This window comes from Xiphophorus hellerii, chromosome 18 (genome assembly GCF_003331165.1).
Source record: "Xiphophorus hellerii strain 12219 chromosome 18, Xiphophorus_hellerii-4.1, whole genome shotgun sequence".
Lineage (NCBI taxonomy): Eukaryota > Metazoa > Chordata > Actinopteri > Cyprinodontiformes > Poeciliidae > Xiphophorus > Xiphophorus hellerii.
In genome coordinates, this window is record NC_045689.1 from 20013337 (window position 1) to 20030813 (window position 17477).

Consider the following 17477-nt stretch of genomic DNA (forward strand, 5'->3'; position numbering starts at 1 on the left):
CAAGAGGTAGTCACCTGAAATGGTTTTCACTTCATAGGTGTGCCCTGTCAGGTTAATAAGTGGGATTTCTTGCCTTATAAATAGTCATGAAAATAAAGAAAACCCATTGAATTAGAGAGGTGTGTCCAAACGTTTGGTCTGTACTGTACATACAGTAGATACATACATACATATTTAAGGCTGGCTGAGACCAAAACTTTTCATACTCATCGTTTGTTTGTTTTTAGTTGGAACTATTTTTTGTAACTTTAAATTATTAGATTTCTGCCACAGTGCCTAAAACAAATCTGTCCATTATCAAAGGGAAATGGAAGGGGCTCCGGCACCAATCACCACCCATTCAGCACGTTCCTGAATGGTTACTCAAGCTGTTCGATGAATGTTCGGGGGGGAACAAATTCGTTAACCCGTAGAAAGTCCAACAACCAGTCAAACAAAGGAACAGCTCTAAAAGTATTTGGCGTCTTAAAAGTATAGCTCTAGGGTCATGTTTAAGTTGAGAAACTGTCCGCGTGCTTGCTGAACCGCGGTGTCGTAACTCTTAGAAAGCGCGCGCGCTGCTTCACGTTGTGGTGCAAAAACAACAAAGCCCGAAGTGCAGCAGGCAGGTAGGTCCGGGAGAGAAAGACAGATAAAAGACCTGCTCTCCCTCACTGCGGCTTCCACTGTGTTCACACTGACTTGTCTCAAGCGTCGATTTTGCTCCACGTTGTGATTCAGAAGAACCTCGAGAACGAAGAAATCGCTCATGGATAGTTCGAGTTCTTGTTAAGGCTGTTCAGGGTAAGTTCTGCTTAGTTACTTATTCTTTTCTCTTACTAATCCAAAGAGGAAGTGGCCTGATTCTAAGACATAAAACAAAAACAACAACCCCCAAACAATTAATGCGTTAAGTGTTGCCACTGGTGAATTGCACAGAATTGTGGTTAAATACTAAGTTTTTTTATGGGAGATTATTTTATTGCATTAGAAACTGAGAGTAAAAGTAACATGCATAAAGGAATACGTCTCAACTGAGATGAGCTGAAATAGCTTTTTTTTTTTTTTTCTGACAGACTCTTGTGAAAGCACAGGTCTTATACAGCACTATGCGAGAGTATTCGCACCTTTTGAACTTTCACATTTTCTCACATTAGAAGTATCAATTTCAATGAATGTTTTTGGGATTTCATGTGACAGAACACAAAGTAGAGTCAATCCCTGGAAGGTTTTAGTTGTGCGATACCCTTCATATTTACAGACAATGTATTAAAACAGAGTTTTGTGAAATGGTCAAAGCCTGGACAGTTGTTTTTTAACCTAACCCCTCTTAAACTTTTCCATTGTGTTCGCCCTTTTGACCTGTCTGTCTGGATTTACACTGAGACTAAGAAGAATTTGATAACAGTGGATTTTATTTAGAAGTACAAGAGTAAAGGGGGCGTGTACAACTGACACATTTTTACAAACAAACAAAACAAACTTTTAGACTATTCTGTGTTGGTCTATTACCCCAAATCCCAGCAACATCTTTTGAAGTTTGTGGTTAGAGTGTAAATTAAAAAATATTCAAGGGTTATATTGAACACTGGAACTTATGTGTGTTAGATGATGGCATTTTGTACAGAAAACTCTCTCTTGAGAACCTAATCCCTGTAGTCTGAGGCAAAAGAGTTCATTATTTAGCGAGCGCTACAAGTTCTGAAGTTAGACTTAAAGGTGTGATGACCTGAGAATGGAATGAAGTTTTTAAGGTCAGCCAGTAAAATCAAGCCAAAAAATTACACAGGAATGTCGCCATACAATTATCTCAGGTAGTTCTCATGATGTTTTATTTTTTTATTTTTTTACTGCTTGACTGGTTGAAAGGTGACTTATATGTTTAACCCACTTTTAAAAAATACAATAACACTACTGTGCACTTACGCGTAGTAAATGGACTTGCATAGCACTTTTCTTGTCATTTAAATTTCTAGCCAATTAAACCTGCAACTTTCCAACTGCAAGACAACTACCCTTCCCATTTAGCCACAATCCTCATAAATAACTAAACTGCAATGCAGGGAAAAAAACATCATGGAGATTATTAGGAACTTCTATAACCTTGACGAGTGACTTACTTCTATGTAGTGTTCACAAAACAGCGATATTTCTTTCAAGCCAGAAAGAATGCAGTGCAGAGAGCTACACATAAATTTCAGTATTTTTATTATGAATCTGGGAGAGTAATGGCACAAGGGAATAATTACATTTGCCAGGATTCCAAGAGAGTGTTATGGAATTTGAAATAGTCAATCCTAAAATAACTAGATCTTTGAAAAACTTTTTATTCTTTTTTTTTCCATATGAAATAATTTGATTATTTAGGTATTTCTTACATTCTAAATGCTTTCAATGCATAAACATATGCAAGATTTTCAGACTACAATATGTTTTGGGGGGTGTTTCATTGTAACAATAAGATGGGGTTTACTAAAGATAAGTTTTCACAATGCAAATTGTATAAGTGAGTAGTTTACATAGGCTAACATATGTTAAGAACTTGGCAAGCACTGTGGGAAACATTGGCATGCCAGCTATGATTTTATTGAAGATTGCTTTCTGCTTGGCAGTGATTGGGCTTCTGTGGGGGGTTTTGTCTGGGAGACGTGGATGAATATAATGCAGCTCTGGTTTGAAGGTGCTAAATTCCTGCAAGTGTGAGAAAAAAGAATAGTGACTATACTTGGTGAGTAAATAGTCTTAAGCCCATTATGCAGATTTATAGTCTTCAATGAGGACTAAGAACAAAAGTTGGTTTAATTCTCCGACTGTCTGTCAGATATGGATTGAGGAAGCAGTCAGAGTCAAAGTTAAAGAAAGTTTCTGTGTTTTTTCTCTTTACACTCTCTGTTTTCACATTTGTCTGCTGTCTCTGCAGCAGTTTCATGACAATATCAACCACACAGCATCTATCTGGAAGCCTGTTAAGCTTCTGATAAGCTGTGTGTCTGGCCAAATGTGTTTGTAGAAAAGCTACAGCAACCCACAGCAGCAGACGTTAGGCAAAACATGTTTTTACCACTAGATTATATTCTGAACAATAATGATTAAGACAGAAAATAAAAACAAGTTCCCAGAAGATGATGGACAAAAGTATTTGTGGACTATCAGCAAGCCAGTAACGTATGCTATTATTTCTAGAGATTCACCAGTCAGTCGCAGATCAAATCGCCCAGTTTTGCTTAAAAAAACCTATTTATCAAACGCAATAAGTGTAAGAACTGAGAGTATTATCAATGTGTCAGTGGATCAATCGATATCATGTATTTCGATGCATTTTTTTTTTTTGAGTTTTTGTCCAATAAAATGGAAATATGCTTAAATAGCTAAATTCTTAATTTTCTGTTGGATCAAGGAGATCTGCTTTTGATTAAAGTCAATTGTAAGGACTTAGCACTGTGAACAGCTTATCCAGATATTTCTGGTGTCATTGTGCAATAGGTTTGTTGTTTGACATAATCGTTTCCACAAAACAGGGCAGTGTACTTGTAGATGGCACTTTATTTATAAAAGTAGTGCCTCAGGGTTATTCCTGTGTACCATTCACTCACCGTACAACAAACATTAGTCATCAGATTCTAAAGAATAAGCGTGCGTTCTCTTCTGATGAACACACCAGGGCTACACCCACTGCACAGCATGACTGAACACATTTTAAATGTGTTGTAATTTAGAGAATGGAAGCCAAACCGTTTTGTGCACGTGCACATGCACAACATGTATAAAAGCTGTAAAAGTCCAAAGCAAACAGACTGATTAAAAAAATCCTAAAATGCAACCTTCTTGCAACTAAAAGGCATTTTCCAGTGTAGTCCAGAAAATTATGGAATTTGAATTGATTTTCCGAGACTCTATTTATATCGGAAAAAGAAACTTGAATTTTAAAATATGTTTCAGTGTTTATTATTAGATTAGATTTTTAATATCATAAGGATACATACCTGAGTCTCTGAAAAAAAACTGAAATAAAACAGATCTCAGTTTGTACTCATTAGAAATAATTAGTGAAATAGTCCTTTTACACACCACTGAGTGATAATTCAACATTAGCGTAGTGCTGTTATGATTCTGAGGTGTTAGTACTTTAGTTTTCATTGCTTATTCATTGTGTTAGTTCTCATTATTTGTGCTTTGAATTTGTTTCCTTAGATTGGTGTTTCTTTTTGTTTGCTATTTATGTCAGTTTCAGTTTTTTTCTTAAGTTCTGCTTTGTTTATCTTTCAGCTTTCCCACAGCCTGCTAGCTTGTTCTCCTTCTCTGCTGTTTCCTATCCCTTCATTTCCATCTGTCTGCACTTTCACTCAGCTTCTGCCCAATATGATCTGATTAGCTAAGTTGGTTTCTTTGTCACTTCCACCTCTCGTATGGCTTTTAAGCTCTTCGGCACATTTTTGTACTTTGAATAGGGTCTTTACTTCTAGAAACAGCCAAAACACTTGAAAAAGAACCCAGCTGTTTTCTAGCAAATAAGTAGAGTGTTTTTTGATGCTTGGAAAATGAGCCTTTTCAAAAACCTCCCAATTATTAAGTCACAATCAGCTGTCACTTCCCCTTTTACCTAGCAACTTCAAGCCAAGCACAGCCGATTACCTAGAGTACAATGGCTGCAGGACAAGACAAGTATTTTGTCTTGTCCAGCAGCCATTTCTGGATGGTTGTTGACTTACCATCCAGAAAACACTTGTTGCATTCTTGTTAGATATACAGAAGGCTCCACCTCCTTTGGTTTTGGATCTTAGAGTCAAAGATATACAGCTGAGTGCAGCCATTTTCAGCTTTATAAAGTGCAAGCATAAACATTGTGCTAGGTGGCGTGGATAGCAGCAGCTTATTTGGATTTAAAGTGACAAGAGGTCCTAAAACAAATCAGTTTAGAAAGGAGCTCAAAATAGACAGAACTGATCAAAGTGAAATCTCATTATGCGAGAATAATTTTATGCAAAAAAATTGTAATTAAGCATGTTTTATATTACCTACAGATCTATCCTAACGTGTTCAATGAAAGATAATGTCTTAACATAAATATTTAAACTTTGGTGCTTCATTCCTTCTATGCCAGGAGTTCTGCATCGTACAGAAAATCTAAACCTAAAATGGTAAAATGTTATATACTTAAATGTTTTATAATGTTGCTAAATCTGACAAAATTCAAGTTTAAAAATAGTTCTTCCTCTGATAATCTAAGTCAAATGTAAATAACAAGCTGATTTACTGTGCTTTTAAGCAAGACATGCTGAAAGGAGACTTTGTTTTGGGTGCAGATTTAAATGTCCAAGCCATCCACTTAAATACAACCCCAAACATTTGCTTTATCTAAATCTTTCTTAAGACTGCTGGTTTTAAAAGAAACAAAAGGCACCGTTTCCCATGTACGCTATGTTATTGAGCCCAAAATGACAATAAATGTTTTAATATTTGAAAGACAACTAGCACCTGATTTTCTTGTATCAGTGCTTCAGCCTCTTGTCAGTTAGAACTGATTTGGGTCGAGAAGCATGTAAACAAGTAATTAGGGGGAATTATAACAAATTAATCCAATTTCTCCCAATCTCTGCAGGAAATGAGCTAAAATGAGCACAATATCCTACTGAATATGAACCAGAGGCGCAGAAGGTTGATTATCGCAATAGAGGCATCATTGTGACCTGTCCACATACTTTGATCTTTTGTAGTTTCTTGTTTGCAGTTCCTTATGCATACCTAAAAACCTGAAAGAAGTTTTCAGACACATGAGCTGCTGCTTGTTATTCTTTCCATGTGGAATTAAATCTGTCCATATTCCAACATTGACAAGCATGAACATGTTTTTTTTTTGTCAACAAGTTACCATAGTTGAAGACATTTTGCAAAGGGACTTCTAGGAATGTGTCTCAATTCTTTGTGCATTTAAGAACTGGGTAAAGACAGGATTTAATGAGCAATATTTGTAGTCATCGAGGAAAATATTAACTTTCATGCTTTTAAATTTAGTCCTTAACAGCGAAACAATTCATGCAGACTCTCAGTCCGACGAAAACAGGAAGAGCACGTGTGCGACTTACTTGGATGTGATTGCTGTTATTTTTGGCAAACCTAGAAATGATTTTATTACTTTGATAACTTATGGTAAGCAGTGTGCTTGTGTCAGCACTCCAGCCCTCCTCATCACCCGTCCGTCTATTTATGGAGCTGCTGATTCGCTTAAACTGTCCTGCATAAAGGCTACATTGGCTGTCCTCACCACTGCCAGCATAGTGTTCGCTGTTCTAATCGGGGTGTCTGTTTTTCTGATTGAAACAAGAAACGGAGGCATGTGCCACATACATCCGTGGGTCTGGTTTCATTTGCTTATTTGATTACTATAGTCATGTGTGATTCTGCATGTATAAATGAGTTTTTGTGCATTTTCTAAAGTGTTTTTTGTATGTCAGCTTTATTCTAGATTAAGAAAAGACAACACGTGTGCCAGGGAGTGCATAGCAGTGTTGTTTAGTCAAGATTAATAGAAACAGAGGAAAGTCAGTAAAGGTGAAGACTTCCTGGCTTGCTTTTATGACCTCTTTGTCTTCCCCCTCTGGTCATTTACATTTCTGGCTCTGTGAAATTACGGAGAAACAGAGTCTCTGAGCACAAGGTCATAATTTTTGTGGCCTAACGGGTCTGTTGTTTATTAGATAACACATGATGCAGCTGGTTAGAGGGAGGCTGCTGAAGTTTTGTATGTCTGGTATGTTGGTTTTTGCAGAAGATTTTACAAATTTATTATGTTTTGCTTCAAATGTACATTTGTTTTATAGTCTGACCACCTTCTCTGTTGATTAGTCACATTTCTGCAGATCTTGGAAATGTTTTAAATATTGTCTCACTTTCCAGTAATCAAAGTTTGAAAGTCATCATTCTAACACAACCACATGCTTAGTAATCTAAACAGTTTGAAGCACTGCATTTCCCACCCGGTTATGTTTAGTCTTCAATCTGCCATATTTGTACTAACTTGCTTCTCCCCCACTTGCAACTCTAGTTTAAAAATAAATTTGTGTCACTCTTAACTGTGTCTGCAGGCAACTCTCAAAAGTCAGCAGCAGCATGACTCCTGTAGGAGTGTTTATAAGTGGATGGTAGAGGTCAAAATAGTTCAGGGAAAGACAGCGACCCTGGCATTGATTTGTGATGTTACCCTCCAGACATGACTCTTGTGGATACCTCACAATCCTGCACATTCAGGTGTTTTTATTTGCAGGTTTTGCATTGTGTGGGTGAATGAGCAGAAGGCTCAGTTAGCATGTTAGACCGGAACTTTGAATTTAAATCCTTTGTTCGAGGCTGAAAGCAGTAATTAAAGCAGCACAGAAGCACAGAATAATGCTTTTTCATCCTTGAGCAAATTAGATGCATTATTTTTGGTTTAGTGAAAATTGAGAGCAACACTCCTACTGTGAATATTTTCCATGCACTTTCTCAAAATAAGAGGAAAAATATCTTATTATCCATGTGAAAACCAAAGCTATTTTTATGTGAAAGCGCATTATTTCGATGGAGTAGAAATGCTTTATTTAGCTGACTAGATGATCATGGTCCACAAATCAGTACTTATTTTATTTTAAGTTTGATCGTTCAGAATTGCTTTGCTTCAGACTAGTTATTTAAATTAGTTTTTTGTGGCTGCACATGTTTACACACTTCATGTTGTTTTCTTATTGAAGTTTTTTCTGTTGTAGCTATTTGTATTTTCGATAAATAGATGTCAGCACTAGGCAAGGCAAGTTTATTTGCATAGCTCATTTCAGCAACGAGAGAATTCAAGATGCTTTACATAATGAAAACATTAAACATCAGATCAACGGACCTTAAATTAATTGGGGTAAGATTCTAACTCTGCCTTCCATTTCTCATGCGTCCTGAGTACTTTATGCCAAATATTGAGATGAAAATGTTCACTCTAAACAGCTATATAAATTGCTACATTTCTTCCTGGAATACTGCCTGATATCACAGTCTCTACCGATAAGGCAGCCTCAGGAGGCAAGATTGTTTTTGTTTTTGCCTCTATGATGATAAAGTTGCCAAATGTAGATTCTTTCCGTTCTTTCTGCCGAATCTACAGGCTAAAACTATTAAGCCTGAGAAGCACTGATTTTGCACTCCTCTACTTGTTCCAACTGTAGTCTGTCATGAAAAGTTATTAAACCCTTCATACTGATGCAAGGACTTATTACTGAACACAAAGCTGAATATTACTCTCCTCTGTGTTGTGCTATTGCATAATAAACATCTGCTAAGTGACTGTATGTAGAAGTAAACAAGAAGTGAATGGTGGTGCATTTGGTACTATGTGCTCATGTGGGTCCATTTTGGCCCATTAAGGGCTGTTTAACCAAAGTTACATATTAATATAGATTATAAAAATTAATAACTATAAACCTAAAAAGCTAGAATGCCATTGACTGTACCTTTTGTTAAAATCTATGTCACTCTGCTTAATGGTTTACAGAAAACACTTGTAGACAATTTTAAACCTGACCCCAAAAATTTATGATGAAAACATTAATCATAGAGCAAAGACATAACAATCATATGGGGAACACAGATCATTTTTTGCACAGGTTTTGAGCAACATTTTAGTAGTTTGGCCTGTCTTGAGACAATTTTATGTAAATTTTATTTGTATAGCACATTTCAGCAACAATGCAGTTCCAAGGGCTTTACAACATGCAGTCACCAAGTATGAAATAAGCAATAAACATTACATTTTGTCAAATGTCATAATCAAAATCATCAATACACATGTACATGTGCATCACTGAGTTTATGTAGACGTAAATAAATCATGAGTTCCACCAATGATCCTTCTTCCTTGCATTACTCCGCCAACAGAGAAGTACGGTACATTTGAAACAATCGACTGAATCGACACAGTAGCTTAGAGTTCACATTAAAAGAGGCAAGTATTCTCACAAAATGCAATCAGCTCTGCCTTTTCCTGTATACATTGTCTGTATTTAGGAGCCAGTTCAACCTATTGTCCAGATGTAGACCCAGATATTTGTATGTGCTGAGCACCTCTACATCATTACTATTTATGGTAATTGGCTGGAAGGGAAGTGTTACCCTGCATAGGTCTAGTATATCCTTTGTTTTAGTGGTATTGAACTGGAGTTTATTTCTCCTGCATCATGCCACAAAGTCCCCCACCAGTCTTCTGTACTCTCCCACCTCCTCTGCCTCCTTTTATACATGATGCACTTGCAGCATTGCTAGAGAAATTCTGTATGTATATCAGAGTTGTAGTTGAAATTGGTGGTATACAGGGTAAAAAGTAGGGGCGAAAGCACATTGCCCTGAGGCACCCCTGTACTGGTGGTTAGTGTAGTGCACCTACAGCCCTACATCTTAATGAACTCTTGTGTTGCAGATGTACAATAAAAGTTCTCCCAGTTTTACAGCACTTTCCTTTGAACACCCTGGAGCACACCCAGTCTGGATCTGTAGCCTTCCTGGCTTTAAGACGTCTCAGGAAGGGCATATAAAAACAGAAACAATCCAACATAAATCAAACAAACATTCTGCAGATTTCAGAAACACCCTTTATACATTAACTTTCTGTTGAGGGCAGACTAGGTCATCACACAGAAATAACACAGTGCCGTCACTGGCAGTGTAACATGAGTTTATGTCCTGGATCTGTTTTCCTCCAGTCAATGTTTCCATTTGAACACATGTGAGGCTTACTATAAACATTGGCAAAAGAAACCAAACAAACAGCAGATTACATCTTGTTTGTTTTACACGTTACTTTCAAAACACATAGAAACAATGTGTTAAAATCCTTAAAATAAACCATTATTATGGAGACCAGGTGATCCTACTAGACTTTTTCTGTAGTTCACTACGTGAGAGGTGGAGATTTATTTTGGGTGGCTAGATAAACTCTGGTCTTCCAGCCTTGTCACATGATTCAGCTTATAAGTATTAAGAAAAGCTTTATTTCAGAGATTGTCTATTGAAAAATTATGATAAAAATGGAACAAGTCTTGATGCAAATTACGTACTTTTTAGTCATATGTTTTGAAATCCTGCCACTCCACTATGTTTTTCATCATTTTAAGACCTAAAAAAATATATAATGTAAAATAGTAATTCTTTAATGTAAAAAATGCATTCATCCTGTAAATGTTGAGATTGCCAGTTTTTTTTTGTACCCCTCCAGGGGGTCTTTTGTGGGCTCTAGTGTCCCTTATATGAAAGTAGGCTGACAGGAAAGGGGGAAGACATGCGGCAAACATCACCAGGTCCGGGAGTTGAACCCGCGACAGCCACGTCGAGGACTCAAGGCCTCCAAACATGGGTCACGCTATCCCCTACGCCACCACGGCATGCCCAGATTGCCAGTAAATCTAACGTCAGATACATATACAGTACAGACCAAAAGTTTGGACACACCTTTTAATTCAATGAGTTTCCTTTATTTTCATGACTATTGACATTGTAGATTCACACTGAAGGCATCAAAACTGTGAATAACACATGTGGAAATATGCACTAAACAAAAAAGTGTAAAACAACTGAAAATACCCCTTATATTCTAGTTTCTTCAAAGTAGCAACCTTTTGCTGTGATTACTGCTTTGCACACACTCTGCATTTTCTTGATGAGCTTCAAGAGGTAGTCACCTGAAATGGTTTTCACTTCATAGGTGAGCCCTGTCAGGTTAATAAGTGGGATTTCTTGCCTTATAAATAGTCATGAAAATAAAGAAAACCCATTTTAATTAGAAGGTGTGTCCAAACTTTTGGTCTGTACTGTATATATTAAATTCAAAAATAGCAACTTATTTTTTTGTATGGGGTTGCTTTCCCTCTTGAATACAATTACTGAAATCAAGTTGAGATTGAGATTATGCTGCTGCAAGTTAAGGTTAATATCAAACATCTTATTAAAAGTTTTACACATATAAATACTGAGATCAGGATCTTTTTCACAAAGGTGATTTGGCTGAGAAAGGTGGCAGCGCAAATGTGAAATGGTAACAAAGCAAATGTTTAAAAGTATGAAATATGAATAATTTTACCATACTTAGGATTGTCAATAAATGTAGGATGTGCTGTAAATTGAAATAGCGGGGACATTTGGATCATAGAGCAAATATAAAAATCTATGTCATCCCTTTATGTTGTTAAAGGGATGAGATAAAAGCATATCTTAGTAGTAATCGCTCTTAGTTGTAATTTTAAAACAGAATTTCTCAATTTAAAACCAGTTTTCTTTGGGTCCTCATAATTCTCCACCTTTAACAATGAATGAGGAAGATAAGCATCACCTTGTGCCTTTTCCAGTCAATGAATCCCTGTTGATATTTAACCGTAATTTGTTTACCGGTCATTTGTTGGAATAATTGTTGGAAATCCTGCTGGACTTTTCATTCTTGTTTTCCAAGTCAGTGTAGATAAGTGATTTCCTTTCTTTGTACTCAACATGCCTGACCTAGTGGTAAACTTTTCTTTGGAAATGAAGACAATACATCAGGTGTTAAGTCTGTCCTTGACGACTTTTATTTCACAATCTGAAGGGTGGACATTTACAGTAAATGCAGTTTGATCAGGAGCAAATTTGCAGATTAATGCTAGTCGAAAGGAGAGATATTTTAAACTCCAGTGTATTAGTAGAAATGTGTTCACTTTTCAATTCAAATTTGTCTCAGAATTATTTGAGACAAATTTGTCTCAGAATTTATCTCAGAATTATTTGAGACAACTTTGCTCTCCTTTTTTTCTACGTAACAATTCACTGATGTGACAATTTATGGTCTACCGGCACACTTCTTCTTGCCTCTTCCGGCGTTGCCAGAAAACCTGAAGTCAGTCGTCACTGTTCTTGCACCCACTCAGAGGGATGGGCCCTGAGGAACCCACGACCTCTTGAAAAAGTTTTAAAACACACAAACTCAGGCAGTTTTTAAAATGTCTCACTTGTCCTTACAAATACCATGTTGTGAAATGGCATGAGTAATGCTTTTATGGAGTTAGTAGCTTAAGTAAACCACTTGCTCAACTCCTTGCTTCCCTGGAAGACTTGGATGTGTCTGATGCTGGAATCCTAAATAATCATTATTTAGGATTATTTTATTAATTCCTTTTCTGCTCCAGACTGTGTGAGGTCTGAGGAAGAGTCTAGACAGACTATTGTGGTATTTAGTCAAAGAGTTTTGACACAAATTAAGGTATCATATTTTATACACCCAGGTTAGGTTTACTTGATTTAGTTTTTTCCATTGGCAATATAGAGCTTGCAAAAGTTTTCATAACCCATGTAATTCTTCTCATTTCTTTTACATCACAATCACAAAGTTTAGTGTATTTAAGTGTGATTTAGGTCCAGACACAAACACACAGTGCATAATTGTTAATTGGAAGGATAACAATAATAATAATAATAATAATAATAATAATAATAATAATAATGTTTCTTTCAAAAAGGTGTATTGTGCTAGGAAAAAGCCACTTGTATTTTATTTGAAGAACCACCTTTTGCTGCAGGTACGGCTTCAAGTCCTTCAGAATATGCATGTGTTTACCAGTGTTGCAGATCTTTGGAGTAAAAATGTATAATTATAATGAGGCATGTGTGGTACACAATGATTTTAGTCTGTTTATTTTTATTGTATTAAGTTTTGAAACCAAAGGTAATAAATTAGAATCATGCACATCATAATTTTCATCTTTTAAGGCCCTAAAAGAAAGACATAGCATACAAGTTAATCAACCATATTTAGCTTACCTTTTCAACTCATTTTGTTTATTAACCACTTCAAGCATTCTTTCAGATACGGTTAGAGCTTGCTTTATTTTGCTCTATATTCTTTATCATCAATGTAGATCTTGTCTGCCCTCTGGTGGAATGTTGCTGTATCTTGACTATGGAGTCATCATCTGACCTCAGAGGAACTTTAAATGAATCAGTTCATATTGAGTTTGTTGTTTGTTATTGTAGAGGAACACAGAGCACTGATCGGTTGTATAAAAGTAAATATCAACTCTGATTTTAACATTTCATCCTGTGCCTGTCTTGCAGGATGTGAAGATGCAACATTTTCTCAACCCCCCCCCTACTGAGTCGCTAATCTCAAGAGCGATCACTTTGGACCTGCTCTCCACCCATTTAGAATCAGAACCAAACACCACACATATCTATGTCAGCAACACCAGCTCCTTACGCTGCACATATAAGGAAGACTTTAAGAAGATTTTACTCCCTGCGGTGTACATTGTCGTTTTTGTGCTCGGCATTCCTCTCAACGCCGTCGTCATACTGAAGATATGGAGGACGAGGCCCCACATCTCCCGGAACAACATCTACATGCTCAACTTGGCCATAGCTGACTTTCTGTATGTGACGTCACTTCCTTTACTCATCTACAACTATGCCAGCCATGACTACTGGCCCTTTGGGGAGTTTGCCTGTAAACTGGTCAGGTTTCAGTTCTACAGGTAGGTTATCTGTTGCATTTTGGTTAATTTTCACTCTAGATAGAGATTTGTTGTGGTATTATTTAGGATTGATCTTTATTAAGTTACTAGATACTAAGTAGTTGAGAATATGTATATTGTGGTTCTGTGTTAAAGAGATAAAAATGCTAATCTTCTCTATCAGTTTATGAAACATAACTGGGCAGTGCACTGTTGGGCACATTTATTTGCACCACTTGTAAAGAGAATGGGAAATTAGTGTATCTTCCATTGTTTATACCCATTAATCTCTCAGTATGGAAGAAATTCTGTGTTAAATAAATATAAAAACTAATTGCTTTTAGCAAAATCTCCTGCTAATTCTTTGTAAAAAATACTCTTGTTAATAGCTTCTCCTAGAGGAAAAGCTTCTCCTGTGGAGTTTTTCTTTTTTTTTTTTTTTTACAAAGTTTTAGCAGGAGATTTTGCTAAAAGCAATTAGTTTTTACCAAACCACATATTAATTCCTTATAAGTCATTAGTCATTTATAAAGATGCACAGTCCAATGATACTGACACATTTGTTCTCCTATTTCAGTAATCTGCATGGCAGCATCCTCTTCCTCACCTGCATCAGTGTGAATCGCTACGTTGGGATTTGCCACCCCTTTGCTGTGTGGCTGAAAGAAGGCGGCCGAAGGATGGCGTGGGGAATCTGCGCAGGGGTGTGGGTGGTGGTCCTCTTCCTTTGTGCACCAACTTTTAACTTTGCTGCGACAGGAATCCAGCGCAACCGCACTGTGTGTTATGATCTGAGCACGCCGAAGCGCTCAGTGGATTATTATCCCTACGGCATGGCTCTGACCTTCCTCGGCTTCTTGCTTCCTTTTCTAGGTGTGATGGTCTGCTACTGCCGGATGGCCCACATCCTCTGCCGCCCGGTGTCCTACCACGGGGTCTCGGTAGCCACGGGGGAGAAGCGAGACAGGGCTGTGAGGATGATCATTGTGGTGGTGGCCGTGTTCTGTGTAAGCTTTCTGCCCTTCCACCTTACTAAAACTATGTACCTCGTGGTGCGTACTTTGCCCAGTGCCCCCTGTGAGATGAGGAACTTGTTTGCAATCATCTATAAGAGCACACGGCCATTTGCCAGCATGAACAGTTTCCTGGACCCTATATTGTTTTACTTCACCCAACCGCGATACCGCAAGAGCACTAAGAGGTTTATGCGCAAAGTGACCACCCTCAGGGACAAGGGAACCTCAGTGTGAGCACATCCCATTTGACTACATCTGTCATTAGCTGTTATTTCTCCATTTTAACAACCATTAAGTAAGAAAGTCCTTGAAGACTGAAATGAATGGAATCCAGTCAAATTTTCAGCTACAACCAACAAGACTTGGGGTGTGTTCCTGATTTTCAAATGAAGAGACTGTAACCTGTAACTGATCAGCATTAAACACAAAAAAATATGACAAAGTGGTTATTTTGTCATTGCACTTGCTGTAGTAATACAGATTGAAATTTGAAGTCTTTTTTTGCAACTTAAATCTTTTTTTTTTTTTTCATTTGAAGATCTTTACATTTGTTCAGCACAAATATGTTGAAGCTGTAAAGCGTGTTGTTTCATGTTTTCACCACTGGAGGTCGTGTGTACTCCAATGCACCCAAACACTGGCTCTGTCTTGAATGTAATCAATATGATTTATTCAGCATGGATCACATTATCTGCACTGCAGTTAATTATGAACCAATTACAACCAATGTCCAGCTTGTAGTGCACTAACTTTGGCAGTTTGGACATTGTTTTATTGAAAGTACATTTTGATGTTGGAGGTGACATTAATACGTCACATATACTGTTAATCTAGCAAAGAACTTTTTCAGAAGTAACAAAATGGCGATTTATGGGCCTAAATGCAAGGCCTAAAGTAAGTCTAACCTTTCTGCTTCTAAGGAGTCTGTAAGAAAGACGTACCTCTGTACAAATACATATTTACCCCCCAACTTATCAACCTAAAGGAAGATATAGTTTTAAAAATGCTTCTGTTAAATATGTTTTGTAGGAAGTATTATTTGTTTCCTCACTGAATGAAATTTCTAAAATTACCTTGGATTTCTAAATGTTTCTATATGTGAAATTATCTTGGAATTAAATATGAAATCATTTGAAGGATTTTTTTTCACATCTTTACCAGGGGTGCCTTTCAGTGGAGATGGTCCTATGTTACTAAGAGTTTCTTTATTTTACCAGAGGTAGTCGAGAGAAGAAATGCACTGCTTAGCATTGCACTGTTTTAATAGCTCTTACTGGACACAGTCTAAAATCCATTTGCATATAAAATTGTTCAATTTTCATGGTAAATTCCCGTCATACAGCATATCACAGTTTGTTTTTGCTTGTACAGTTTGTTTTTGCTTGTACTGTGTGATTTTCATTGTGAGCCTCTTTGTATTTTTTTTTATCATATTATGTGTTTTTTTTTTTACTCCGTTTTGTTTGAAAAGGCCATTGTAACTGCAGAAACTGTGAATCTGTGTCTCAATGAACAGTATAAAAATAATGCGAACAATGCATTTGCTGTACTTATGTTTTCCCAGCGTTTTTTTTTTTGTTGAAAATTCACAGTTTTAAGAATCACATTAATAAGGTAATGTGGTAATACTTCAGCTCCATCGTTTGCTTTCTGTGTTTAGCTGAGATAAACACAGAAAGCTTATTAAAGCTGGAGCTTTAATAGTAAAGCTCCAGCCAACTTAGTGTTTGATAAATATGTGTTTCACTGAATGTGAAATGTGTGCAATTCATATGCATAAACATTTAAAACACAAATATGAAGTATTTGCATGTGGACAAAGTGTATTTTTAGTTATTAAATTATATAACTTAAAAAGTGCCCCCTTCCATGCTCTAAATATGAGCCACCGTCACATCATGTGATTGATGTGATGGTGGAAACTTATTAAATCTGTACAGTGCCAATTTTATTGTGGCTGTTCGTAGTGTTTTGAAAAGTGCAAAGATTTTCATTTTAGAAGAACTGTAACATGTCAAAAAATGTTCGGTGTCAAAAATGTCTCTGTGTTGTAAACATTTTATTTTTTTAGACTCATAGTTTTCTGTGAAATTGTTTTTGAACAGTATTGCCATGATTTAAAATAACTTGTAATAGAAGCAGCTGAAAAAGCAAATAAAAACAGATGCAAACTACATAACTTCTATGGACTATGATTTAAAATGCTTCCATTACAGGCGTGAATCTCATTTATTTGAATTTGAATGATTATACAAAAACCTGAATTAGTTTTATAAACAATAATTATGTACATGCAAGTTGGGTTTATTTTTTTAAAGTTTTTCATAAGTTTCTAAGCCTCACTGGGTCAAAATTACACATACAAGCTCAAATACTTGCACTACTATTTGGATGAATCTTCCATAATCCTCTAGAAGCCCAAATTTCTTTTGGAGGGCATTAAAAAATGTATTAACAATACTTAAAAGTCAGGCAAGGAAACCAGGCGATGTTAATTCTCTCTGTTAACTAATAAAATTTATCCAGAATTATCATTTTGGTAGCTGTAAAGCCTGTAATTTCTCTGCAACCTCCTTTGGGGCATTTTAGTCAAATAGTATTTGGGGTCCAATGTATTTATTCAAGACATATGTAAAATGTTAATCTTTATTGATTAGAGGACTCTCACGCATTGTGAGTGCTTGTTTTTACAGGGTCAGAGTGGTATCTATCTCCAGCAGTCAGGGGAGTACATCCTGTACAGATCACCACCCCATCACAGAGAATTACAGAACAAACAAACTCACTAAATCATAAGGGCAAACTATAGTAACCAAATAGCCTACTATTTTTTGACTGCAAGAGGACACCTGAGTACCTGCAGAGAACTTGTACAAAAATGGGGAAAGCATGCAAAAAGAATTGAGGTTATCAGACTTGCTGTTTTTAAGAATCATTTAAGTTGTATAAAAACCTCATTCTTGGGGGGGGGGAAAGAAATCTATTCACATTTTTCTCT

The 17477-nt window shown here is 36.6% G+C and overlaps 1 protein-coding gene across 1 annotated transcript; it reads left to right on the forward strand.

Moving 5' to 3' along the window:
- The first annotated feature begins 377 nt into the window (after window positions 1–377).
- On the forward strand, window positions 378–15058 carry p2ry6 (pyrimidinergic receptor P2Y6). Its single transcript, XM_032546093.1, has 3 exons — window positions 378–783; window positions 13069–13484; window positions 14041–15058. The coding sequence occupies exons 2-3, from the start codon at window positions 13078–13080 to the stop codon at window positions 14711–14713; spliced, it is 1080 nt and encodes a 359-aa protein (XP_032401984.1). The 5' UTR covers window positions 378–783; window positions 13069–13077; the 3' UTR covers window positions 14714–15058.
- The last annotated feature ends 2419 nt before the right edge of the window (window positions 15059–17477 follow it).